Here is a 27,845-nt window from a genome sequence, read left to right on the forward strand (position 1 = left end):
GATGACTCCTAGCTCTATAGTCAGCACGTGCTGCTCCGAGTCCGCAGCCTGTAACCCCGGCGCTTACGGGGGTTTCATTGGCAAGGCCGCAGACAACTCCGATTCAGCACGTCCTCAGAGCCGTCACCTACCTGCTGCCCTCTCCCCTCGTCTTCGTCCTTGTCCTGCCTCCCCAGGCGGCCACCAGGTCGGCCTTTGAACCCCTCTCTGCTTCTTTCCCTATTCAGGGGATCAGTTCAGTTTTTAATTTATATGATACAATTCAGATATGGTGTAACTCCTTTGTAATTCTGACATTGGAAGAAGGGCAGGAATCTACAATATCATAAGAATTAATCATTGATTTATCATGAATTTTATGTGGCTCATATTTCAGAGAACAATTAAATTTAAACAGTACAGGCAGGCCCTGAGCAGTTTTTTATTTTTATTTTATTACATAATCAATGTTAGTTACTTAATTGAAAGAATTCTGTCTTTTGATTTATTACTCCTAGACCAGAACCAAACAACCGTATGTGTTTGTGGGCAGAGAAGAAACCTTCTGTTGTCCCAGATTGCTTCGCTTCCATTGGTAGAATGCATCCATGGGTGGCGTACTTAAATGCTGATTAAAGGGCACAATGACAAATGTAGTCCTCGTTTTCGGATAAGGAATTGCAAAATGAGTTGTGTTCAGCAGTTCATGGATTAGACAATGTGAACGTAGGAATTTGTGTATTGTCCTTTAAATTTACTACATCTGACTTAAAATATAGTAGAATGTATTTTGAAAACCATTTCTGTGTGAGACCAGGGATTGGCAGGCTTTCTCTGTAAAGGCCAGGCAGTAAACGTTAGGCAGTGCAGTCTCCTCTTCCCCGAGGCTCTGCTTAAGCTCTGCCATGTACACCCCCTCTGTCGGCCGCTCGCAGTCAGACTTGATCAACTGCTGTAAAAAGGCAGATACTTTTCACATGGCTTGAAACCGTCTTTGATTTTCGCCCCCCCCAGCCATATAAAAATGTAAAAACCATTCTGCAGACCATACAAAACAGACGGGAGGCCAGTGTGACTCGTGGGCCATGGTTTGCCAACCCGTTCTAGACCAAAGAGGGTGACATATTTTAAGCATGTCAGTAGATCAGTTAACTTGTGACTTTCTTTTTTCCTTTTACTAAAGTTTATTGGGGTGACAACTGTTAGTAAAGTTATACATATTTCAGGTGTACAATTCTGTACTACATCATCTCTATATCCCATTGTGTGCTCACCACCCAAGGTCAGCTCTTTTTCCATCACCATATATTTGATCCCCCTTACCCTCATCTCCCACCCCTTTTGCCCCTCACCCTCTGGTAGCCACTAAACTATTGTCTGTGGCTATGAGGTTTTGTTTCTCATTTGTTTGTCTTGTTCTAACTTGGTGACGTTTTAGTATTTTAAATTTCTTAGAACTCTAAGAAGTTAAGGGATTGAAGATTAATGGAATCAGTTGGTGAATAGGATTTATGAGTGTCTCTGTTCACTGTGTCCCATCACTGTAGCAGTGACGCCCTAAAAGAAACATTCTACCATCAAGTAATTTATTAGTTGTTTGCAGAGTCAAAATGAACATACCCTGAAACAAATAGAGAATAAATATTTAAAATTGTGTGACATTCAGAAAGCAGAGAGATTTGTATAGGAAAAGAAGAGCTAAAGAAGTCAAATGGCTCGTGGAAGTAGAAAATGGTCACAGTAAACGCTGTAGAATTATTTAACTAAGATAAATAATTACCTATAATTTTTTTACTATTTCCTCTGGCTGTTTTCATCATGTCAGATCACAGAAATGAAGTCTATAAAACCCAAAAATATCAGTGACACTGTAAGGCTCGAGGGGGTGCTGTGGGGGCACCTCCTTCCGACAGAGCATGTCAGACAGGTGTTTCCCAGCAGTAGTGCACCAGTGAAGTAAGATCTAGATGTGGTTTAAAGTGCATTTAAGTACCAATTTTTTATTTGACAAATGTCAGCATTGATTAATAACAATCTGGGATACACTGAGACTCAGGCAAACCGTCGGCGTCTCAGTTCCCGAGAGAGGTGCCTGTACGGTGGTGGATGAGCATGGAGGGACTGAGCCCTTCTGATTTTCTCCATGTGCAACTGTTTCCTTCCAGCAAGGCCGCCTCTGCATGCTCCTGGGGGACTCGCCTGCTAACTTTAGCCAGGAGCTGCGGCGAGGCATAGCTAGCATAGTGCGGATGCCTGTCGTCGTTGCTGTTTTTAGAAGAGGCAGCATGTCTGACTGGCTGGCATCTGTTTCTCTTTTTGTCATAACATGCTGGAGACAGTTCAGTTTTCAAAATGTAGGTGGTGCTCAGTTAAAAATCAATTGATATGTTTAAAATCATGGCCTACCATGTAAAGTGGACTGAGGGGCAATTTTCAAATTTAGTTTAATTCAGGAATTAATTTTCTAGAAACAACCAGTGAATTTTTCCTCTTACCTCATTCGGTATTAGAGACACATGACCCTTACAAAAGGAGAATTTATTTTGATGGATTAGTGATTCTTCCTCACAGGTACACCGAAAAATCAGAGAAGATTCAGACATGGCCCAGGACTCGCTGCAGTGCCTCGCCCAGCTGGCCTGTCTGCATGGGCCCATCTTTCCCGATGAAGGGGCGCAGGTCGACTACCTGGCACACTTCATCGAGGGGCTCCTGAGCACCATTAACGGGTAGGCACTGGAGAGGGCACGTCCAGGTTTTCCTTTCTGTTTAACAGTGGAGGGAAAGAAGTGAGTGGTGCTGCTTTCCTTGCCAATATTTTGAAGTGTAATTATATGGGTAACTTGAAACTAAGACGGAGACATGTCTTTGAAAATGAATGAATAGGTTGTCATTTTCGTGTGTTTGGAGATGAGTCATTGTAACTTGTCTTCCACTACCACCTTGTAACACTCGTTACCTGATTTGTAGAATTGAAATAGAAGATTCTGAAGCGGTGGGGATCTCCAGCATTATCAGCAACCTGATAACTGTGTTCCCTCGAACCGTCTTAACCGCTATTCCCAGCGAGCTGTTCTCGTCCTTCGTGAACTGCCTCACACACCTCACTTGTTCCTTCGGGCGGAGTGCTGCACTGGAGGAAGTGGTGAGTGACTGTTCTGAAGCCAGTGGTGTCCGCAGGTCACCGCGGACCTCTGCCTGGGCTCTCACGCAGGGAGTAACTTTAAGTGAGTGCTAGCAATGGTTACCCTGCGTTTTTGTTTGTGTGAATTACTTGGCAACCTGTGTTGGGAAACATGCCTTTTAAAAATTTGTGGATTAAAATCACTGTAGTAGATTAAATTTGTCGATCTCAAGTTTTTAATTTCGAGATTAGTACCTAAATGTAGGAAATGGAATGAAACATTTATATTAACAATTATGTTGAAAGCCCATTTTAATGTTTGAAGGGTGGTGCTAACTTTGTGGTGTGGCTGTGATTGTGCATAACTATATGTTTGAGATTTTTTTTACATTTTGGACTTACCTGGGAATTATGTAAATAAATGTGGTTCAAATAGTTGTAATTAAGCTTATTTTATTTAGACTGTGCTCTTTAATTTTTTTGGTGCTGTGGTTTAATAGTATATTTGGTAGAATTTAATCTACATTAAAGTTAAGACCAATAACAGTACTGAAGATGTTTTGGCAGATTTTCAGTTTCAAATGTATATTTTCCAAATTTTATATTTAGGAAACGTATTGAAAGCCCTTGACAACACAGCTCTGTTTGTAATAGCTCTGTGAATAACTGCATTAATCATGGGAAGTAATTGGTTATTTTCCTACAAAGTAGTTACTAAATTGTGGAACTAATTTTTCTCTATGAATCAAAATGTGGATCATTTGCAAAGATTGTAAGGGTAAGAAGAATATAGGTATCTGTTAGAATTTCCTGCTAAATCTTCACTGTGTTGTGGAGTTGGGAGCGTGGCCATGTGCGTGTGAGTTTTGCATGCCCCTTCGGAGGGCTTCCGAGGGCAGCGAGCTCGGGAGTGGCTGTATGTGTGGGCAGGCAATGGAGTGCTTTCACGAGGACGGGAGTCAGGTGAGGCAGATACGAGTTCGGTGGGAAAAATGTAGGTAGTGGAGGAAGGGAAGTTTAAAGGCATCATATGTGAGAGTTGAATTTCTCTGGGGGGAAAATTACATTATAAGCATGGAAATACAGGAAATTTTCAGTATTTAAACTTTATTGAAACCCCTTTGAGATTATCACAAGTCCTGACTCAGTCAAGCTTCATGTAACACGGTCTCGTTGTCCTTGGTTCCCCTTCTGAGTTTGTGTGCTCTCTCTTCTAAGCCGGGTGGATTAAATAGCACGTCAGTCTCCTGTTTAGAAACACAGCTACCTTTTGGTTTCTGTTTGTGGGTTAAAGATGTTCCTAAACATTTTACAGAAGAATTGCTGAAAGATGTATAACATTCTTGGTTTGAAGAGTGTAAGGTTACAGTGTATTTATTTTGACCAGGAGACTGACAGAGAATTGGCAAACACATATTCTCTCAAGGGCCGACACAGAAATACAGGAATCCAGAAAGCTGGACCCTGTCAGAGAAGCCTTCTTGTCTTGTGAGGAGGCGTGCTCTGGTCATGGCGTACCAGAGAGGTTTCACTGAAGAAAAGTGTTATTTCTTTCCATTAGTTAATTTCTTTTACTTAATCTATTTATGATATTTAAAAAATGTTTTAACAATAATTGGTTATCTGTTGAATAAGGCAGAGGGAAAAGACTTGTGTAAAGCTTTGCATGACTCACAGTTGCCAATGGGTGAGGTTTGGTGAAATCATGGGCTAAAAGGGAGCCTCTGCACCATGAGCTGCCACGAGACTGAAGGACACCTTGTCTCCCCCTAGTCATCTCAGCCTCCTGTGGTTTTTACTGGATCTCGGTGTTCTGGGGGTGTGGGGGGGAGGCCTGGGACTTTCAGCCAACCAGAGTACACAGACAGATGGAGCCAAACCTGTGAGTGGACTCTGGGGCCCAGGGCACGCCATCTGTAGTCCCCGAGTTACATTATGATTGTGGTGCTAACACATAATACACAGTTGTTGAACTGAGGTGGAAAAATATATAAAGAAATTATCTTTGAAGTTAAAATCGAAAAGTTGAGGGCTATAAAAAAAGGTCAGCGTGGAACAGAATGATGATGAACTTTGGAGGGAGACAGCATAGTCACAAGCCACGTAACCCCAACTGCCAGGACCTGGGCAGTCGCTACCTTCTGGGAGCGTGTTTCCCTGTCAGTGTAGTGAGGAGGATCATTTCTTCTGATGGATTAACTGTATGAAAGTGCCTGTACGGTGTGCCCAATTAAATGGAGAATAATAATAACTCTGTATTATGTGTACTGTCTTACCAAGTAAGACCAACTCTTGAGTTTTGTTTTGTGCAAACCAATAATTTTAATAGTAGTTTTCTTTATCATTCTAATTTTATGAAACATTTTCTGTTTTCTGATTTTGTTTGTTTTTTCACTATTGAAGGAGTTTCTTTTCCCAATAGGAAAACAGATTCAGCATATCCACTTGTTTTATTGTGACACTATTTTTCAGAACTGTATTTAGGAACACATATAGATTGTCTCCCTTTTTAGAAATGCATGTGCTGAGGGTGATTATGTTGCTTTAGCAAGGAAAAAAGACATCTTGATGGGAAGAGAGCTTCCTGATGCTCATGCGTGTCCATTGAACGTGTCCTGGCTTGGTGGCCTCAGCCTGTGTGTGAAGAGACCCTCACCTTTCAGTGAACTGAAGGTCTGTGTTCAAAAGATCGGTCCCAGCCTGCAGCCATGTTGTTCTTGGCTGTTAAAATTCCTTGCTATTACTTATTACTTGAGGCTTGTGAAAGCCAATAATTTTTTCATTGCACCCCAGAAATCAGATTTCTGTCTGTCGCCGGACTGAAGAGGTGAGAATGATCGTAGAAATGAAAATACTGCCTTAAAAATTAAAGTCCTAACAAAGTAATTGTTCCTATTATTATTTCAAGTTTGTATAAAATGTTTATACTATGAATACATGCATTTGAATTGATTCGGTGAAATTTGAAGAGAATAGGACTTGACAGTGCTTCTTGGTTTCCTTGTCAGTAGAGAATTTTAAGTTCAGCCCGCAGTAGCTTCATCAGACAGAAGCCATGTAACGCATTGAGTTAATGGAACAGAGCAGCCACCGCTCTGCTTCAACGTGGAAGTGTGTGCGTGCGTGGGTTTGCCCTGGTGTGTGTGGGTGTGCAAGGCTGTGTAAGGGAGGTGGCGGCTGATAAGCTTTATAAAGGAAGAACTTGACATTTAATTTTATAGTACTTTGTAGCCCAGTCTCAAGACCAGCAGGAGAAGATGGTGAAGAAAAAGAAACTCGATGAAGTTGTTAGAAGTTCATTAATGAGTATAACGCAGGAAAATCATTTTGCAGTTTGGTGGGTGATGGGTCCATTTCAAGTTGAGCATTCTTAATTCAAAGTCTGATTGCTCGAGCTCCATGGACAGTTACTTTGTGGAGAGGAGAGGTGGTGAAAAGGAATACATCGAGGCTAGATTACAAACTGAGAAGTGGGAAGCAAAAGTTTGGGGTATTTCAGTGCGAAGAGGGAAAGCCCCAGCTGACTTTCTGGAATGGAGATGTCAGTAGAGTACAGCTTAAGTCCTGAGAGGACGAGCCTGTTTGGGAAGCCACCTAACGCTCTGGTAGCCGGCAAAGAAGAAGTGGGTGGGACTGGAGAGCAGATGGTGGTCCAGCCCCTCTGTGGGCCTCATTCCCTCTCCTTGAAAGGTCAGAGCATTAAGTGAGGTGCACGAGTATTTTTACGCCTCGCACATAAACATGGACTTCTTTTTCCTGCTAACAGTAGCTTTAGCTTTGGTAGGATATTTGGAAGAAAACTGCAGAATTTGATCCGTGCCGACTTGTCTACGAGTCAGCTCTGATTTTTCAATCTGCTGTGCCAGTCCTAGCACAGAAGCAGGGCTTATGTTGCCCAGAATTCTGGCACGTGAGACAGTGTAGTGGAGTCAGAGTAATGCTCACGTACTGTCATAACCCTTGTTCTGTGTGGTATCCTTCTTATTGTTTATAAGAACAACCTTAGAAACAACGAGATCTAATGGGCCAGGGGTTCAAAATGAATGTGGAATGTGAGGTGGGGGAAAGGGATTACCTTTCTACCCATGTAAGCAGGGCGCGTCCCTGAGATGTCAGCTCCATGGGAGTCCCACTGGATTGATTCACTTCCATGAACACTCACTGAACACCCACTGTGTGCAAGGCACATTCTTCAGCGTGAAGAATTTGGAAATTCATATGCATTTCCAAAAGCAGAAAGTATGTTAATCTAGGAGTGTACCATTAACAACTTTCTGTCCGTCACACTTGGACCCTCGGTGTTCGGTGGAGCAGGGTTTTTGCGTGCTCTATCTGTAGGACTCGCCTAAGCTGCCCTTCGTGTGCACTGCAGCGGTTCCTCGGGGGTACTGTCGGCACAGGTACTCTACGGGACCTAAAAGGAACCCGAGAGGGAATTATTTTATATTGCGCCTGACATTCAAGTCTTCTAAATTCTTACTTTTTTTTAAAATGGAGAGTTCATAAAGTTTTATCTGTGACATTTCTATGGTTTTTTTTCTCTGTTTATATTTGAAATGATTACAGCTCCATGGAAAGAATCTGAATGCTTGCTGCAGATGAGTGCCAGTGAACACTGAGACAGCTCTTCTGGTCTTGTCGCCTTGTCCTGTCTTGTGAATGTTTTGTGCTGAGTAGGACACGTGTTATTCGATCTGTCATTGGGCTTGGGGGTTGTGCCAGTGCCCGTAAATTATCACCTGGCTGTGAAATATTTCATTCTTATAAAGTAAAAATGTTATATAAAATTAACAATTGTGTATAACTATCTAGATTAAGAAATAGTATACTGAAGGGTGGCCAGTTAGCTCAGTTGATTAGAGCGTGGTGCTGGTAGCACCAAGGTTGCTGGTTCGATCCCTGCATGGGCCACTGTGAGCTGTGCACTCCTTAAAAAAAAAAAAAAAGAAAAGAAAAAGAAAAAGGAAAGAAAAGAAATAGTGTATTGATAGAACCTATTCTTCCCTTACATTCACCTGGAGTTTTTTTCTCCTGCTTCTGTTATTGCAAGCATGGTTTTTATGACATTATTAAAGTTATTTCTGCCAAATGGTTTTTTCATCGTGTTTTGCAAATGAATGCTGCGAGTGAACTTTCTTTCTACCAGTGTTCTTGGTACTTTTTTTCCAGCCGCTATGATGTATAATTTGTTTTCATCCCCAAATCCTTAGAACAGCCGTGCAGTATGTCAGCAGCCTCGGCTGGAAACACGGAACGAACACAGAGGAGGTCTTGGAATTTCTTAAAGGTTATTCCTTAGAATAAACTTTTCCAAGTGAGAATTATTCACCCACTCCCATCTCACTGCATTTTTTATGTCCATGAATCATACATAGGCTTTTTAAAAGTAGCTCATGTAATGTATGTTTATATATGAAGGTAATACTGATGGCCAAGGAAAGGGTTTTCCAACTTCACGGAGAAGATTTGGAGTTGTTGTGTGCTTACTTGTGTGTGTAGAAAAAACTGCTGTGGTGGGATCCTATACCAAACACGAGCTAGGAACTGAGTGCCATGGGGAGAGATGGTGGGAGCCAGGCTGTGCTGCTGTGCTGCGCGAGCTTTGTGTCTGTGCCCCACTTACCTGGTGACGTCTACAGAATCTGTTAGGTACACACACACACACACACACAATATTTTTGAGAGCAGTTTGAGAGTCACAGTAAACTTGAGTGAAAACACAGAGTTCCCGTATATCTGCCCCCCAGCACACAGACACAGCCGCCCGCTCTGACGCTACATTTAGGACAGTTGATGAACCAGCATCTGTACATACATATCACCTAGTCCATAGGTTGCATTAGGTCCGCTCTGGGTGTCGTGCGTTCTGTGGGTCTGGACAATGCATAAGGACGCATAGCGCTGTTACAGTACCACACAGAGTAGCTCGCTGCCCCGACTGCCCTCTGCGCTCCACCCAGTCACCCCTCCCCCGCCTCCCCCCACAACCACAGACCTTTTTAGTGTCTCCGTACTTTTGCCTTTTCCAGAAGATCATACAGTTGGAATCATACAGTAGTGTTAGATTTTAATTTCTGAAGTTTAATTCAGTGTCAAAAAGGGAATTAGATTTACATAATGAAAGTTTTCTTTCCAAAGCTTCCTTTGGCAGCTTTGTCATGAAATGACCGTATTTTGCCATGTGTAATGCATACTTTTTTGCCCAAATTGGTGAGGGAAAAATAACGGTGCACATTATATACGGGTAGTACTAATTCTGTATCTATATAAATGTTTTTAATTCTTCTGTTTATGCTTATGAGTTAAAAGTTAACTCTAGAAATCAATAATGATATCCTTATGCAAAATAATACCTTGGAATACGATAATCTGTTTTGTTGAATTAACGACAAACTTGCAATGACGTTGAGTTCTTGACCTTCTGTGATGCGTAAATATTGTCAATTTATTACCGGTACATAAAATTCCTTGTACCTTGTATCTGTTCTTGTGTTTTATAAGTGTGACATAAACTTTCTTGTACCATAATATGTTAAAAAATAAGTGCTCAAATTCCTTTATAATACGTACAAAAAACAAGTACCTAAATGTAAACAAATAAAAAATTTGAATTAAAAAAGTAAATCAAAAGAGTTTTTTCCCTGAAAGTTGGGGCTAAAAACGTGGGTGTGCATTATACATGGCAAAATAGAGTAATCCCTGTTCTCTGGCTCCACTTAGTTAACACAGAGGCGGCTTCTTCCTGTGGCTGACGAGCACATTCACTCCTGCTCCTTCCGAGTTAATTGTGGGCGGGCGCTGAGATGTAAGTGTTCTGCTTGCTTCTCACCCTGCAGTGCCCACGCGGAGTAAAGTGGGGTCAAGTAGTCTGACGCGCTCTAAGCCCCTCTGCAAAGCCGTGCTGGCAGCAGGCCTGACCGCACTGGGCGTGAGCACATGCTGCCAGCTCGGCCCCTCCGGCATCGCTGTGCACGTGCTCTGGCTGGGCTCCTGGGCCTTGGCCAGAGCAGCCATGGAGTGGGGCCAAGGTTTCAGGAGAAAGCACTCGGTCAGGTTTCAGGCCTCCGCGATGACACCGAAAGATCTGGTTGCCAATTGTCATCAACCAAATCTCTCACACTTTGCCTGATGAGTTACTTGTGTGGGTGTCCAAAAGGAGGCAGAAGGTTCTTGAGGAGTTTTCAGTTCCTATTTTACATCGCCATCCAGTGAATGGGGGCTCTTGCAGTCTTCTGGGATCTGCTGTTTCACTTAATTTCAGGGCTTTCTAAAGGGTTGGTGAACACTCTGTCTCTCATAGAAAGGCTACTGGGAGTTTCGCTTTTTATTTGAACTTTTCCATGTTTGAATACGTGAACTCCGACAGCGTACATTATACACTCGTAGGTACTAAAGAACACGAAGGGGGCCCTGATGAACTGTCGTACAGAGGATGTTTCTCCCAGGTCGCCCCAAGATATATTGGCAGCCTGTTTATTTCAGCAAAATAGACTGTGAAGACTTAACAAAGATGTCTGCAGAGCACGTGCTTTGTTAAGTATGTAAACAGTCTGCAGATGTTTCTATAGGAAGATTCGTCTGTACTGCAGTGCTTAGCTCTTAGCATTCAGTAGATGTTTGTTGGAGTAAAACCACCTTCTGCTGCTGCTGCTAATAACAAATTCAGAAGTATGTCTGATGGTTTTATGATGCCTGTAGTGCATCATATTTGATAGAGGCCACCAGTGAAACAGGTGTGCTGTTCTGACACACAGTGAACCCACGACCTGCCACAGCTGTGTCGCCACTGCTCCCTCCATTGCTCCCAGTCTCCATCCTCGTGGCTTTTGCCAAACCCATGGTATAAACATGGCCTGAATGTGCTTTCCCAAGCACAGTGGCTTGACCATCTTCATATATGTAAGTGCATAACTCCATCGTTATACTTGTGAAATGCTTGCTCCTTCCAGTGCCCATTTTCCTTTCAGGTTATTTTCTTACCGATTGGTAGAAATTATATACTCTGTACAATAATTTTTTATTGGTTATTGGTGTTGCGGATCTATTCTCCCAGTTTTGTGACTCCTCTTTTCACTTTATGGTCTCTCTCTCTGTCTCTCTCACTATTAATTTGGAATCATTTTAGATCTACAGAAAAGTTCCAAAGATAGTACAGTTTCCATATGCCTTTCATCTGGCTTCTTCTAATAGCGTGTTTCCCCAAAAATAAGACCTAGCCGGACAATCAGCTACAATGCGTCTTTTGGAGCAAAAATTAATATCAGACCCCGTCTTATATTATGTTAGATGAGACCCTATACTGTAGTAAAATAAGACCGGGATAGTAAAATAAGACCCAGTCTTACATTATTTTTTGCTCCAAAAGATGCATTAGAGCTGATTGTCCGGCTAGGTCTTATTTTCGGGGAAACACGATACTACCATGTGATATAACCATGGTGTATTTGCCAAACCTAATCAATGAACAGATTTACATTATAATGAAGTAAAATGCAGGCCTTATTTGGGCTTCACCAGTTTTCCTCCACGTCCTTTTCCAGCCCAGGACCCAGTCCCGGGTACCATACTGCATTTAGACTTTATAGTATCTTGGCATGAATGTGTTTTTCATCTTAGTTGGACTTACTGTCATTGCTTTTATGATTTACACTATTAGCTCCTTATTTCAGGTACCTAGCCTTCCTCTGTTTACTTCTAAATGCTTTCAGAGTTTGCCTTTCATGACTTTGCCACCTTAGAATTTAATTTTGAATATGGTACCAAGATCTAATTTCATTGTTTTCCATGTGGCTAACCGATTTTTCCAGCAACATTCATTCATGCGTTCATTTACATCTATAATTCCTTTTTTTCCTCAGTTATATTGAGAAATAATTGACATACATCATTGTATAAGTTTAAGGCATAAAGCATGAAGCTTTGACTTACATACATGAGTATTGTCAAATGATAACCACGGTAGGTTTAATTAACATCCATTATCTCATACAGATACAATCAAAGGGAAAAAAAATTCTCCTTGTGATGGGAACTCTTAGGATCTGCTCTGAACAACTTTCCTACATATCATACAGTAGTGTTAGCTGTAGTCATGTTGTATGATGTGTGTACAGCGCCAGTCCTTATTATCTGAACTGGAGGTTTGTACCTCTGACCACCTTTTGCCTGTTCTCTCACACCCCTTTGTCTCTGGTGACCACAAATTCAAAAGTCTGATCTCTTTTTCTATGAATTTGGTGGGTGTTTTTTTTTTTTAGATTTCACATGTGAGATCATACAGTATTTGTCTTTCTCTGATTTATTTCATGTAACATAATGCCTTCAAGGTCTGTCCATGATATCGGAAATGGTAGAATTTCCTCGTTTTTTATAGCTGAATAGTATCCCATTTTGTGTGTGTGTGTGTGTGTGTGTGTGTGTGTGTACCACATCTGCTTTATCCATTCACCCATCGATGGACACTTAGGTTATTTCCATATTTTGGCTGTTGTAAATAATGCTGCAGTGAACATGGGGATGCAGGTATCTTTTCAAGTTGTTTTTGTTTTCTTCAGATCATACGCACAAATGGAATTGCTGGATCATAGGTGGCTCTGTTTTTAATTTTTTGAGGAACCTCCACACTGTTTTACATTCCCACCAGCAGTGCGCGAGGGGTCCCTTTTCTCCACGTCCTCACCAACACGTTTGTTGATTTATTGATGGCAGCCATTCTGATGGCAGATGTGAGATGATATCTCATTGTGGTTTTGATTTGCATTTCTCTGATGATTGGTGATGTTGAGCATTTTTTCGTGTGCTTGTCGGCCATCTGTATCTTGGACAAATGTCTGTTCAGGTCCTTTGCCCCTTTGCCCACATTTTAATTGGATTACTTTATTTGCTACTGAGTTGTATGAATTCTTTATATACTTTGGATATTAACCCCTTGTCTGATGTGTGGTTTGCACATATTTTCTCCCATTCCATAGGTGGTTGTTTCACTTGGTTGCTGCTTTCTTTCGCTGCCAGCAACATTTGTTGAATAGCCCTTCATTTCTAAATGATTTGCAGGACTCTTGCTGTCATATATCTGGTTTTCACATATAAGTGGATCTTTCCTGAACTCTTGATCACTTCAACTGGTCAATATGTCTATTTCTGCACCTATATTTTACTTTGTTCTAAAGGGATATCTAGATATGTGATAGGACAAATACCCGCCCCCCAATCCTGCAGTTCTTCAGAAGGGTCTTAGATGTATTTGCTTTCCAATCTTCCACATAAATGTTCTGTTTGTCAATTTGGATTGTGGTTGGGATCATAGGGAAACTTTAGTGATGAGTGGACTCACTACTATACCAACTCTATCCATAAATGTGCTATTTCTCTATATTAATTTCGGTCTAATTCATTGTCTTTCAATAAAGGAATAACTTTAGTACTGTATATTTTTGTTGTTATTGTAAGTAGTATCTTTTTTAAACGTCATTTATCAGATTGCTGCTGGCATAGAAAAATGTAGTTGGTGTTTGTGTGTTGATCTGATATATATTAACCTTTCAAAATTATTATTGATTGTAATAATTTGACTTTAGAATCTTTTTAATCTTCTGTGGATAATTATATGATCTGCGAATAATGGCAGTTTTGCTTCTTTTCAGTCTTGACAATTTTTATTGTTCTTATTGTGCAGTGTTGAATGCTGATTGTGAAATATTTCATTCATACAACGTAAAATTAATTCAAACAGCACAAAAAGTTAAAATTCTCCAAAAATCCCATTACCTGTCACTTTCTTGTCATCTCTTTATTCACACATAGAGCTATATAATACCTTTTCCCCCCAACTATGGACATTTTATACTTACTGGTTTTTTTGTTTTGTTTTGAAAAAGCAAAAAATTAGAAGTAAACCAAATCACTTGTAGTTTTACCTTCTGAAACCTGTTCCTATTAACGTTTTGATGTATTTTTCCCCAGATTTTAAGGCATACCAATTAGACTTAAAAGCAAAACCATTACCTTTTATTTGTGTTGTATTTTCTGAAGTCATCAATTGTTGCTAGAAATCAGTTTTTAATGTAAAAGGTTAAGGGAATGGTTCAATAAATTATCTGCACTTTTTAAATAATGCTGCAGCAAACATTCTTATAGATAAATATCACCATGTGATTCCTGTTAGTAGACATTCTTAAGTTAGTTTCATTTTCAATTAGCCCTTCGAATGGTGTTTTATTACATGTAAGGCCACTCTTCATAGCTGTTCTTTCATGAACCAGGCAGGTTTAAGAAATGGGGGCACGTCCTAGAGAGAAAGAGGAAAGGTAATGAGTGTAGCAGTTGAAACTGTTTAGGGATTATTTTATTTGTTCATAATCTTCTTTGTTTCATACAAGATTTCTGGTGGCTTATAAAAACATTTAAAATGAAATAATTGTTTAAAACTTGGAAAAGAATCAGAATTAAATAAGAGTAGAAAGTCAAAACTAGAGAAAAAGAACAATCTTGGCATGCGAGCTATAAGCTTATCTGTATAAAAGACTTTGTAAATTCACATTTGAAGGTCTTGGGGTGGGGTGGGAGATGCAGTTCCTTAAGAAGATCTGGTGCAAAAAGAGGGAGCGGGAGCACACCTGCTCCTCAGGAGTTTTTCCTTAGTAAGTAAAAATAAAACCAAAATAGAATGAAATAGAAAAAAAAAATCTGTTGCAAAGCTTCATGTAGGAGACAGAATGATAGGGAATCTTGAATCCTGTGAGGACAGACGCTGCTTGACCAGATTTCATTTGACTGTTTGTCACAACATTCTTGCCTGAGTGTACCTCCAGGCGCTTGCTTTTGAATTTCTCTTTTGAACAGTTCTATTTTAAACATTGATTTTTCATGACTTTTATTCTTTCTTGGAGTCCTTAGAACAAAAAGAGTATTTACTATTTTGTTACCTGATGGATACATCAGACTCTTCTGTAAGTCTAAAATACATTATGGGCCTTAGAGATCTGATTTCTTCTGTATCTTGAAACATTTGGTATTTCATGACCTCATGAGATATTTCTCATCAAATTCCACTTGTAATAATAATTTTTAGAAAGGCTAGAATAATAAGAAAATGGAGGAATGATGGGATCACCTACAAGGATGACATAATAGTGAAATGCATCTCTACAAATAAAGTAAATAGCTACTATTGATTAATTTTCAGCTTTCATGCACTTTCCAGTATGGCATGATCTTTCAAGAAGCTATAAAAGAAGTCTGGAGATACCATCCTTTAAGTCTTTTTCTTTTTTTCTTTTTAAGTTTCATTAGATACTGTTTGGAATTCAGAATTTTTCATTTTCTGCCCATAGTAATAAGAGAAGAAAATTGCCAGAATAAGACATTTCACAGTGAGAAAGCAAATTTGAAGGTGACTGTAAAGAGACAGCAGCACTCTATGCTTTAATACTGATGGTGAAATTGATAAGTGAAATTGGAGACTGCGTTGTATAAATTTTCTCAAACAATACACAAGCAAACATTGTATTGCCAAAGACAGAGAAAATATGGCACTCTCATTGCCCAGGGAAACCTCAGCCAATATTTTGTGACAAGTTTGGACCATCATCACATTCTGCTAAAGGATGTTGACAGTGTTCATCTTCTTTGACGTTCGTGCAACAAAGTCAACTTCGTGTGGTTTGTGATTGCATTAATGCTGAAAGCGGTGTGTATGTAGGTGGTCGGAAGGAAATAAATGATGTAGAAATGAAAAACTTGGTTGATGTGCTCGTTTTCATTGTTATTTATAAAGTAAGTGAGCATATTACTGCATTTATGGAGCCAAGAACATGGCTGTCCTTCAATAAAATCACAAGCCATCGAAGTTTTCAAAATGTAGTGCATTTGCTGATACACAAGCAGGAAGAGCCAGCGTTAGTGAATCGGAACCTGTTAGAGACCGATTGTGCAAGTACAGCCAGTCCTCCTCCTCCGCGGATTCCATATTTGCAAGTCCGTCCCTCACTGAAATCTATTTGTAACCCCATTATCAGCACTTGCGGCACATTGAGTCATTCCCGACAGGTGCCTGCAAAGAGTGACAACAGTCTGTCTCTCCCTGCATGCTCGTTTCCAGCTGAGGTCCAACAAGCAGATACACTGCCTTCGTACTGTAAACAAGTGTCCCTTTCCCATCTCCAGGGCGACCTTTTCTGCATTTTTGTGAAATGGGATATTCCAAACTTTTGTCACGGAACGCTGAAGTTGTTCTTGTGCAGTGACCGAATGGGTGACGTCACTGTTTGAAATGCCCCGAGCGTTGGGCTGCTTGCCTGCTGTCTGGTGGTGCTCCTGCCATGGCAGTGATGTCCCCTCGGGAGCAAATGGCGTGAGTGCTGGTGGCCATAGGTTCCTTGGCGATCAATCACAAATGTACATTGAACAAGGTGTCTATGAACAAATACGTAAAACACGGTCATGTATTGATGTGGTCACCTGTCCATGGTGACAGTGTAGTGACCAGACAAGGGACCTAACCCCGCAGTTGTGAATTGGGAACAGAAATACCACACGTGACAAGAACTGTTTACAAGAGGACTGTGTCCCAGGCACTTACCTTTAAATAAAGATCATCCGTTTTCGGTGCACAGCAGGCCCTCCAGTGACATGGTTTCTGTCAGTACGGTTTCCGTGCAATTGTTGGTGAGATAGTAAGAATGTAACTTGTTTCTATCAATTCGCCTGGTTTGTAACACTGGTTTCTTTAAACCTGGTTTCACTTAAAATTCCAGAATCTACTAATGACATTATGTGAAGACTTACTGTATGTACTTTCAAGGCCAGGACAATATGGAATAGAAGTTGGGTTTGCTGTCTTTAAATTCTTATTAAAATTACCTAATGAAGTTCCTTTAAGTTTTCCTTCATTCTTAGTAAGTTTTTCACAAAAGGACTTAAAAATATTAAAAAGGTCTTGTAAGGTTTGACCCAGAAAGCGACTATTTGCATGTGTATTTTGTGGGTTTATAAAAGCTGAAAGAAGGCTTAAGAAAACGAGTCACTGGAAGCAGTTCACGCAGGTACTTAGGTGTCATGAGCTGTGGCCCGGTTGAATCTGGAACACTTGCCATAGCTTTTCCTGTGCCTTTCTTTTTTGTTCTTGATAAATTGCTAGAATACCAGTTTGACCTGGCTCTCTGAGGACAACCCCAGAGTTCTGCATTTGTAGTCAGAGCTGTCTGTCTGCAAGTTACAGATTAGACCTGTACACCTTCCTTGTGCCTGGGTCACTACCTAGTGACTGAGTGTCAGAAACTGTGTGTTGTGCCACCACCGTTGTAAGAGTGAAGACATAATTCAGAGACTCTGCTACTTTGTTTGTAACAAAGTATTTATGGGACATGCGTTAGTTGAAAACCGACCCTGAAATGTATGTCTATAGCCTTTAGTGTAATTTTTTGTTGGCTTCTCATTCTTCCCCACTGGACTGAGCTCGAAAGTATGAATGGTACATTATTGTGTTACTACACTAAGCATAGTGCTTGACACTAGGCATTCTGAGTTCCAATGAATAGTGTAGTGAACTTGTGGATGAAGAAATTGATACACAGATGAAATGATGTGTCCAGGTTACCAATTAATGGCAGAATTAGGATATAGATTCTTATTTGAGGGTGAGAAAGTTAAGTGACATGAGGAACACTTTGAGCCCTTAGCATGTCCTTTAACCCCTGTGCGGGGCCCTTCCCTTCAGTAGACAGAATGCTGGGAAGTGAGATTTGGACACAACCTGCACTTGGTGAGACCCGTACTGTCCAGACCTGCGCAACTGGTAGTTTCCTTGCGTCTGTGTTGTTCGCTGGCTCCTGGTGTCCTCCTGCCGTCCTCAGACTCCTGCGTAGGCTCTGTTCCTGCTTCTTCAAAACGTGATCAAATGATAAGGAGTGCATTCTTAAATAATGCTGGTCAGGCTAGTCTATTTTCACCATTCTCTTGTCTTTCGAAAGTCATTAAAAGTGTATAGTAAGTACACATTTTTAAAATTCTAACAGTTCTCTTTTTGACTATAGAAAAACATGTGAATATTGTTTTTATTTGAAAAATACATGTTCCACAAAGCACTGAACAGCTAGTCTTCTTAAAAAAAATGAACATTAATTCCTGTTTGCCTAAGCATTACTTAGATGAAGTTAGAAAGGTTTTAGAAAGTTTAATAAAAAGCCTACCCGTTTTTATTGCAATGTTTGAATTGATCAGTTAATTTTACAACAAACTCAGCTCGATTGTTGAATAACTGGGGACATTTGTTAAAGGAAAAACTTATTAAATGTATGCGTAGCTACGTGACTCTTGTTGTCATGCCCATCTTCTTTCTATGTCCATCGCTTTATGAATCTTCCTTTCTCTTAGCTTGATAAGGATGACATGGTGTACATGGAAGCATATGACAAATTGCTGGAGTCCTGGCTCACTTTGGTCCAAGATGACAAACATTTTCATAAAGGCTTTTTTACCCAGCATGCAGTTCAAGTCTTCAACTCCTACATTCAGTGCCACCTGGCTGCTCCAGACGGCACAAGGAATTTGGTAAGTTTTAGGCCGGATTGTAAGGACGTTTGTCTCATCATAGGCTCTGTCTTGTCTATTTTACCCTGTTGTATATTGTATAATGCTGGAAATGTAGGACGGGCTTCCTGAGAGGATTTGCTGAGAGCATTGGACGGACAGCAGAAGTCGTCCCCTTGTCTAAATGCACCCTATTGTGACTGGTAGTTGCCTCCTTTCTCTCCCGTTTTCAGTTACTGCCTCTGTCTTCCTGGTCGTCAAGTGGTATGAGTGACTTCTTGTGCCTCAGAGTCATGGATCTCAACCACGTCAGCTCTTTTCAGTGACAGAAGTCCAGTTGTCCGGTGTGAGCGAGTGAGTGAGTGTGTGTGTGACTGGTTTATCACGTGTGCTGTGGGGCGATACTCTTCACTTCTTTCTCTTCTGTTTTCCCCTTTCTGGTGCCTCCGGGCTATCGGCATAGTTAGAGAGGGGGCCTAGATAGCTGCCCTGAAGGTTGGCTCTGGCCAGCTCCTTTCTCTTGTGGCGGGCCCAGGTTAGTTCACAATGGAAACGCGTGGCTGTGGGACACAAGAGTGCAGCTCCTCACTCTGTCTCTCTCATCTGGAACAGACTGCAAATGGTGTGGCCTCTCGTGAGGAAGAAGAAATTAGTGAGCTTCAAGAGGATGATCGAGACCAGTTTTCAGATCAACTAGCCAGCGTAGGGATGCTGGGAAGAATCGCTGCTGAGCACTGCATGCCTCTTCTGACAAGGTACACGCCGCCACAGAGCCCCATGGAGCAAACACTGTCCACTCTCCCGGGAGAACGCTTAAGTGCTAAAGACTTTAAATACCCACCCCCCTTACCCAGCACACTGGAGCAGACGGACAGACACACTCATGGTTGCATTTCTTGGCTTGTACATTGGAGCCCAGGCACTACAGCATAGATGGCAGACAGATTATGGAAAACATGGTATGACACACGATTTGACCCGTGTAATAAACACTTGGAATAACCAGTTTTCAAATGCCTGTTGTAAGCCTTCATTATTTATAAAGCACTGTTTTAATTCTGTGTCAAATGATAAATGACGGTTCCTGTAGTGCTTTGAGAAGAGTTGTGAACTATAGTAAAGACTCGTATTTGTGTGTTCGCTAACATCTTAACTTATGTGGTCTAACACATGGAAGTTATAGGTTGTTCTAGTGTTGCTTACTGAACTTTCTGACGCTGTTGCTTTTATCCTCCTCTAGTTTATTAGAAGAAAGGGTGACAAGGCTCCATGGCCAGTTGCAGCGCCATCAGCAGCACCTACTGGCTTCCCCTGGCTCCGGCACCATTGACAACAAAATGCTTGATGATCTGTACGAAGACATTCACTGGCTTATTTTAGTTACAGGTTGGTTGGTTATTTCTTTTTAAAATGTGATTGCCAGCTGAGCAGTTTAAGCCTTAAAAGAAGCTTCATGTATTAAAAACAATAGTCCATACCGAGTATTGGAGGAAATATGGAGCCAGCTGTTGTATGTTACAGCTACAGATGTGTTCTTTTAAAAATAGTGTTTAACATGTAATCAGTGCCTGTTGCATACCAAGTGTTTTATGTGGAGCTCCTGATAGTCCACGGAGCTAGTACTGTTATTAGATATTATTGTTGTCATTGTTACTGTCCCATCTTATAAATGGAGTGGCTGAGACTTAGTTGTAAGTAACCAGCCCGTGGTGTCCCGTGGTAAGGTGGGACCAGATGCGCATCTCGGCAGTGTGGTTTTTAGAGTCTTCTTCTGTAGCCATACTGCCGGTGTTTCTGTATTGTAAATAATCAGGAAAGAAGTACTAAGTTTTGAGAAAGCATTCCCAAATACTGACTTTTCATATAGATAATCATAAAATTCCTACTAACTTTACAGAATATATTACTGAAAATTATTAAAAGGTAGTATATGGAAAAGCCGACATGTCAGTATGAATTATAAAGTTGTTGACTAAAACATTTGTCCTTTGTCCTTTCCTGTTTTTTGAGAGTTAATTATTTAAGAAATAGAACGTCTTCTCATCAAACTTGGAATAAATATATTAAATTTATAATTTACTTTTACATCAATTTATCTGATGTATATAAATCACGTAAGACTGAAAACATTTATAGTGCAATTTGGTAACTGGAGATTTGTTAAGTGTTCGTTTTTAATTTTTTTTAAACTGAAGGCTACCTCTTAGCTGATGATACTCAGGGAGAGACTCCGCTAATACCTCCAGAAATAATGGAATATTCCATTAAGCACTCATCTGAAGTTGACATTAATACAACACTTCAAATTTTGGGATCTCCAGGAGAAAAAGCTTCTTCCATCCCAGGGTACAACAGAACAGATTCTGTGATTAGGTAATATGACCTCTATAGCTGTGCTCTTATAATTTATACTGTTTTATAAATTCTGAGTTGATGGGTAGATGACTTGAGTGATAGGCACGTTCAGTCTCATTTGTGAAAGAAAACTTGGAGAAGCCTTGACATAAATCAGGACGGCCAGGACCCAGTGTATGTAAGCAGCACCCCTCTGGTGAGCCTGACAGCCATGCCCAGTCCTGAGGGGGACAGACATCCGGGATGCTGAACACAGTGAGCCTCTGAAGGGACATCACCCCAATGGACTGTGCTCTGACCTTCTCCCTCATCCGTCTGTCAGCAGGCCGTGCTAAGGTGGGCCGGGCACACTGAGTGCGAGAAACGGAACATGGGTGGGTCTCAGCAGCCGGACGCATGCTGACAAGCCTGTGGTACACAAAGCCGAAGCTGTGTGTCAGTGTCTTCACTTAAGGAAAACTGTGATCCTGTCTTACACAGTGGAAATATTTACCCTGGTGAATATGTGAAACTGAGAGCCTGTCAGTAAAGTTATGAGACTGTGTGCCTCCCATACGAGAATGCCCTTGATCTTCCTAATGGCAACGGCCACTTTCTTATTAATTCTTAATTGGGACGTTAAGGAGAGGTTAACTCCGACTGAACATCCTCCTAAAAGTAAATTTGAAAACAGTACTTTAAATTTCAGTGCTCTAACTTTAGGTGGCAGGCAGAGATGTCAGTAATGAAATACCACTGGTTGTTGTCAATTGCAAAATCAGTAACTCAAGCAGGGTGGGTGTTGTCCCTGTCACTCTTTTTATTTTAACGACAAAATACATGAGTGTCATTTAAACCTGTGCAGTAGAAAATACGATTTTCAAAAAAACTGAACTGTTAAGCCAATAGTAAGGCAATGTTGGGGGATTTATTCCTTTATTGCTGCATTCTCTTGTTTGACATAAAATACCAGTGCTGTTGGAATAGTCTCCTCCCTTCCTTGGGAGACAGTAGCCATTAGATTGAGTGTCTGGAAACCATTGCTCTGCTTTGCTTTGATTCGTGGTGAATGATTGTTCTGGGTTTTGTCACATGATACTCTGTGTCATAGTTCTTGCTGGGCAGTGTCATCAGCAGTGCTTTCCTTGTATTTTCAGTGCGTTTTCAATGTTTGCCAGTCCCAGGTATGATTGCGGTAGCAAAATATTGTGGTATGTGAGAACAGAGACTATGGAAAGCTGCGGTGAACACCTACCAAGAACATCGCCCCTTGTTTTTGTTTTGTTTGTTTTAGTCCAAAGAATTAATGTGAAGCTGAATGGGATGTGGGAGAAAAGTCCTTGTTCGAGCTAAAAGTAGCTCACGTTGCAGAAGTGGTGGTTTAACAGCGGTTGAGCACGTCCTATGGAGCGGGCTCTGTCCCAGGATTTGTGATATGCCAGTGACACAACAGACCCAAATCGCTCCCCTTTGCAGCTCGTTGTAGGAGAGCGATGCTAAATAAGTTCATTATGTAGCATGTTGGGGACTATGTGTGGGAAGAAGATGAGTGGGGTGTCAGGAGTGTGACTACAGGGTGATCAGGTCTGGTGAGCAAAGGCCGGAGGTGGGCGAAGGCCCTGGAGGCCAGGGAATAGCTGTGCCAAGGCCGCTGTGGGTACAGCAGCATGAGGCAGGCTGGGTAGGCGGTGGGGATGGTGGGATGTGTGCCGGCTCTCTCAGGCCTTCGTAGTCTCTGCTCTGAACATGTGGGGTGTGAGCTGGGAAGCTTACTCTGCTGCATTGAGAGAGAAGTATTGGGCAGAGGGGGGAGCAGGGTGTCGATGCAGTCACCCAGAGAAGATGCTGGCCCGGCCAGAGTGATGGTGAGCCTGCGAGAGTCAGGGGAAGCTGGTGCGCTGGGCTGAGTGGGGGGCTGTGAAATGCAAGGTGATCCAGGGTTTCCCATAAAGCCAAGATGGGATGTGGGACCCTGACTGCTGTCTGAGATACAGAATACATTCACATAGCAGCTGAAGAAACTGAATAGGACCAGGTGTTCATCTTGGGACAGCAGCCACTAACACAGTAGTGTGCCGTCGTCATCGGCTCGTTCGTCAGCCGCCCGAGGTGCCAGGATCTGAGGGTACCGCAGAAGTGTGGTGAGGGTGCTGGAGAAGCGTCGGGGCATCTCGGCTGTGGCAGGGCTCCTGGAAGAGATGGCAGGCGGAAGGTGCCTGGGCACTGACAGGAGGGTGGGGGAAGGCCTGAAGGGAGCGTCTGATGGGCATGGAGAAGTAGGAGGGGCGCTGTGGAGCTGCTAACCGAGGGGCGAGAAGGGTGAAAGGCTCTGAGATGGGAGGGAACTGGTCAGATTGCTCTGGGAGGGTTATAGTGTCGAGGATAGATTAGAGGACGACAGACAGGTAAGTGAGGCAGCGTCCGCCTTAGTGGCAGAGTGAAGGTAGAAGGACAGATGGCTGTGTGCGGGCAGCTCGAGGACACTGCTGCTTGCGAGTGTGGTGACAAGGAGAGGGAGGAGTGAACACAGGTGCCCAGGGAGGGAGCCGCAGATTTACCTGCCTGAGGTGCTTGTCCTCTTACCTTGTTTCCATTTTACACAGAAGGCCACAGCTCTCCCTCATGCGGAATCTCCCTGTGGTGGGTTGGCGGGTGTGTAAAACCTGCAGTGTGCCTAATAAGAGGACAGTTCCCAGTAGGCAGTGGGGAGGGACTGAGGAAGGAGAGCCAGGCACTTTGGAAGTCGGGGTTTTCAGTCCTTTGCAGTAAATAACACTGCAGAGGGACCTAATCCCGTTGTCAGCTACCAGGTTATTACAGTTTATTTCTGACGGTAGATCTCTGTGACTTTTGACATATAACTTGGAAGTTCAAATAATTGAGGAACCCTGCTGTTTTAAAAATGCTTTCCACTTAGTTATGTGAGCAAATTTTCTCGGTGCATATAGTTATCAAAATATGAAAACAGGAATCAAATTATATTCAGCTACCTCCTTTTAGCAGTAAGTAATATTTTTTCACAGATACATGAGCTAATTTGGAAAAAATAAAACCTTGCTACATTAATCTCATTCAGAGATGCATAAAATTTTATACTTATGTTTAATTATTTAAATTTCTTATATTTTGCTCAGTTGTACACTAATATGTATTATAATGATAGCTGAATCTAGAAGACATTTATAAAAGTCTTATGATCATTGGAAATTTTTAAAAATCATATTTCAGTATCTGGACATTTATTTCAGAGAAGTATGTGATGTGATCAATAAAATGTGTATAAAAATTTATTATATTAGAATAATATTCTATGGGGGAATGAAATTAAATTAAAAATTTAAAGAAACAATGTAAAATTTCCAACTTGTTTACTTTTCATATGGATGATGGTGGGTATCACAACACTATGTTAATTGTATCCCAGTGCATAAATTTAAATGGTGACTGTAACTATTTCAAATTCTGTTAGGCTGCAGATTGTGCCATTTAAAACTATTCTCATGGGAAAAAATCTGATACTTCAACTTAAATGTGTTGTGAGGCTGTTAGGGTATTTTTGTTCACATACACGCTAAAATAATTTTCTAAAGTGAGCACTAGTGGTACAGGGAGTATGTATAGTGAAAAAAGGGTTTCGCGAGCAGAACCTTACAAACCACCTGTGTGAAGAGGTCAGAGGAGGAGGAGGAAGATGTCAGTCTGGGATAGAGTGAGAAACAGAGTGGGGACTCAGGAGTACGGTGCCAGGGGCCATCTCAGAAGGGCAGTGTGGTCAGCAGTCTCTGGCCGTGTGAAATGGCCAGGTGGATAAAAAGCTGAAGCCTGCCCGAGAGATTCCATCACACGGAGACCATGTCAATCAACTTGATGGCAGCAGACCTCAGGGGATGACAGACCCCTTGGATCTGATACTCACAGTAATCATGTGATAATGGTTCTTTCCAATCAGTCCTTTCTGCTGGGCCTTTTAGCTGAAGTCAAGTTAAATGTGCCCCACTTCTGCTATGCGCTTCCCTACTCCCACCCCAGAACAGAGACTGACTTATCTGTGCATTGTGCTGTTGTTAACACCACACAGCCATGAGTTACACGACTTAGGGAAGGACATTGTGTGCAAGATTTTTATTTTTAAATTAATCCTTAAGAATCAAGTTTGTCAGGAAATAAATGGGAATATCAGATTTAGAGACAAGACTCTGTATATAGAACATTGTGGGACAGTCAGTTACCAGAGCCTGCACCTTAAAACCAATCTATGAGACAGTGCCAGCCATGGCAGAGGGAGGTAGTGTGGTGGGCTGAGAGCTTTAGTGTTTGCTCTGAACTTTTGATTTTCTGTACTTCTCCGTCTTAAACCTGAAAAATCTCCTAAGATGGTAATGCAGCTACAGCTTCAACAGATGTTAAGTCTGGCCATGACTCCTCTCCCTTGCTTTGTTTCATTTCCTACTTTCCAAAGGGTCAGCAGTAGTGGGGCATTTGTCTACAACCTTAGTGAGGAAAATGTCAACTGTAGCCTGGCCTGAATCCAGGGAGTTGAGATACAAAAAGGAACTTTTATGAAGACAGTATGGTTAGACAGCCAACAAATAGATCAGAGAATAAATGACTTCTCTTTTATACCTGCAGGCTGTTATCTGCCATTCTGAGAGTTTCAGAAGTTGAGTCTCGGGCAATAAGAGCAGACCTCACTCACCTGCTGAGCCCTCAGATGGGGAAAGACATTGTCTGGTTCCTGAAACGCTGGGCCAAGACTTATTTGCTGGTGGATGAGAAGCTGTATGATCAGGTCAGAATGCGAAGCTGTTGATCTTCGCTTGCATTCGTGATGATGGCAGATGTAGAAATGAGGACATTTTTCTTGGTGATTTTCTTGCCAAAGTGTGACTAAGCGCTGAATGGACATTCTCTCCGTTGAAGAGAGCTGTATGATATTTTAATAACTCCTCTTGGAGCATATCGTTTGAGCTTATTTTAACCAATTTTTAGTTATACATTGCTATCTGAGAATGGGTCTATTGTATGTGGTATAAAAACCATGTTAGCATGTTAATAACAGAATGATTAAAGCTGACAGGAAAATCACATTGGAAAACGTAAGTGGATCGAGGATGTCTCTTTTGGACTTAATGGAAGTCAATTCATTTCTGAAATTGACGTGAAGTAAGCAGTAGTTCATATTTAGATGCTCATTTTAGTCTGATTTTTCTGCAGATTTTCTTTTTCAGTTGATCTTTTCTTCTGGCTTAAAAAAAATTGTTTTCTCTCTTAAGATAAGTCTGCCATTCAGCACAGCATTCGGAGCAGACACTGAGGGTTCTCAGTGGATTATTGGCTACCTCTTACAGAAAGTCATCAGCAACCTCTCGGTGTGGAGCAGCGAGCAGGACCTCGCGAACGACACCGTGCAGCTGCTTGTCACGTTGGTGGAAAGAAGAGAGAGGTAAGCTGACTGGTTGCAAGAGGCAGCCTCCGTGTGTGTGCATGTGTGTGTGTTGTGTGTGTTTGTAACTTCAGTTTGCATTTTTGTGTGGTATTTTCAAGTGGCAAACCGTTACAAGTTCCTAAGGTCCAGGTAGACTCTGCATGTTTGGAGCAGTGTGTTTAACAAACAATGTCATATTGTTACAAATGCAGGTAGGGCCTTCCCTGTTACAAGTGAGGATGGCCTCAACTGTTTAGGATTTGGCATCAGAGTATCTTATGAGTAACGTATGTTTAGTTTAGTAATTTATTTAGAAATTAAAAGTGTTAAAAGCACTTTAATATAGAATAGTCTCATTTCATTATTCACGTATCCTAATAGTATTACCGCATTTTAAAGATGAGAAAAACTGATACTTTAATAATTACATTTAATTTAATTTTGCAAAGTAAAATTTTTAGTGGCTTCTATAGCAAATTCTGGAAATGTTTTTATTTTTCTTACCGCATCGGTATATGATTACTGTTATTACTATTGTCATTTGGCTACTGTTTATTAAATTCTTATAATTTACTAGACTCTGTTCCAAGCATTTCCTGTAGAGTATCTTATTTAATCACGTCAATCTCCGCCATGAGATTTGGGGCTGTCATTGCTATCGTTATCCCTACTTTACAGATCAGAGAGATTAAGTACATTTTATATTGTCGGATTACCAGTGAGATTTGAGTGCAAGATGTGAGATTCCAAAGTCTATGCCAAGTTTACTGCACTTTAAAAATATTTAAATCTAACCTCTCCCATTTTGGTTTACTTAGTCTACGTACAATGTAAGTAGTGCATCTTGTATTTTGTTGTTTCTTCTCACAGGGCCAACTTGGTAATTCAGTGTGAAAACTGGTGGAATTTAGCTAAGCAGTTTGCCAGCCGAAGCCCACCTCTGAATTTCCTGTCCAGTCCTGTGCAGAGGTCGCTGATGAAAGCTCTTGTCTTGGGAGGTTTCGCACATATGGACACAGAGACCAAACAGCAGTATTGGACGGAGGTGACAGTCCCTGTTTACGTTGCCCCCTCTTGTGCAATTACTTGTTTTGTGTATGTGTTGCCAGAAAATGGTTTGTGGAGACATAACCGTGTTAGTCATGGCTGTTCTGACATTTTTCGCTCCTAATGAGTAGGCTGGCGCTTATTATTTCACAAATATCTTCTTACGACTTGTCCACACCTGCTGATATGATGACATTGACTATTATTAAGTTTCCGTACTTCAGGCACATTTTCCCCAACTCAGATGAAAGCCTGAACTAGTGTGTTAATTCTTCATCAACGATCAGTGAGATGTAGCTTGTCTTGAACAAGAAGATATGAATTAACCACTGTATGAGTTTGCCAGGCTGCTACAACAGAATACCGCCAATGTGTGGCTTAAACAACAGAAGTGTGTCGTCTCCCAGG

The 27,845-nt window shown here is 41.4% G+C and overlaps 1 protein-coding gene across 3 annotated transcripts in view; it reads left to right on the forward strand.

Moving 5' to 3' along the window:
* Window positions 1-27,845, forward strand: part of XPO4 (exportin 4) — a 90,545-nt gene that overhangs the window by 47,042 nt on the left and 15,658 nt on the right. For 2 of the 3 annotated variants that reach the window (XM_081045892.1, XM_081045894.1), the window contains 9 exons: window positions 2,551-2,708; window positions 2,950-3,124; window positions 18,476-18,652; window positions 19,244-19,386; window positions 19,872-20,017; window positions 20,827-21,004; window positions 25,595-25,754; window positions 26,239-26,408; window positions 27,261-27,435. In XM_081045892.1, the coding sequence (XP_080902018.1) occupies window positions 2,551-2,708; window positions 2,950-3,124; window positions 18,476-18,652; window positions 19,244-19,386; window positions 19,872-20,017; window positions 20,827-21,004; window positions 25,595-25,754; window positions 26,239-26,408; window positions 27,261-27,435 (1,482 nt within the window). The remainder of the gene's footprint in view (window positions 1-2,550; window positions 2,709-2,949; window positions 3,125-18,475; window positions 18,653-19,243; window positions 19,387-19,871; window positions 20,018-20,826; window positions 21,005-25,594; window positions 25,755-26,238; window positions 26,409-27,260; window positions 27,436-27,845) is intronic. The other variant, XM_081045893.1, reaches the window with a different exon arrangement.

This window comes from Rhinolophus hipposideros, assembly GCF_964194185.1.
Source record: "Rhinolophus hipposideros genome assembly, chromosome: 4".
NCBI lineage: Eukaryota > Metazoa > Chordata > Mammalia > Chiroptera > Rhinolophidae > Rhinolophus > Rhinolophus hipposideros.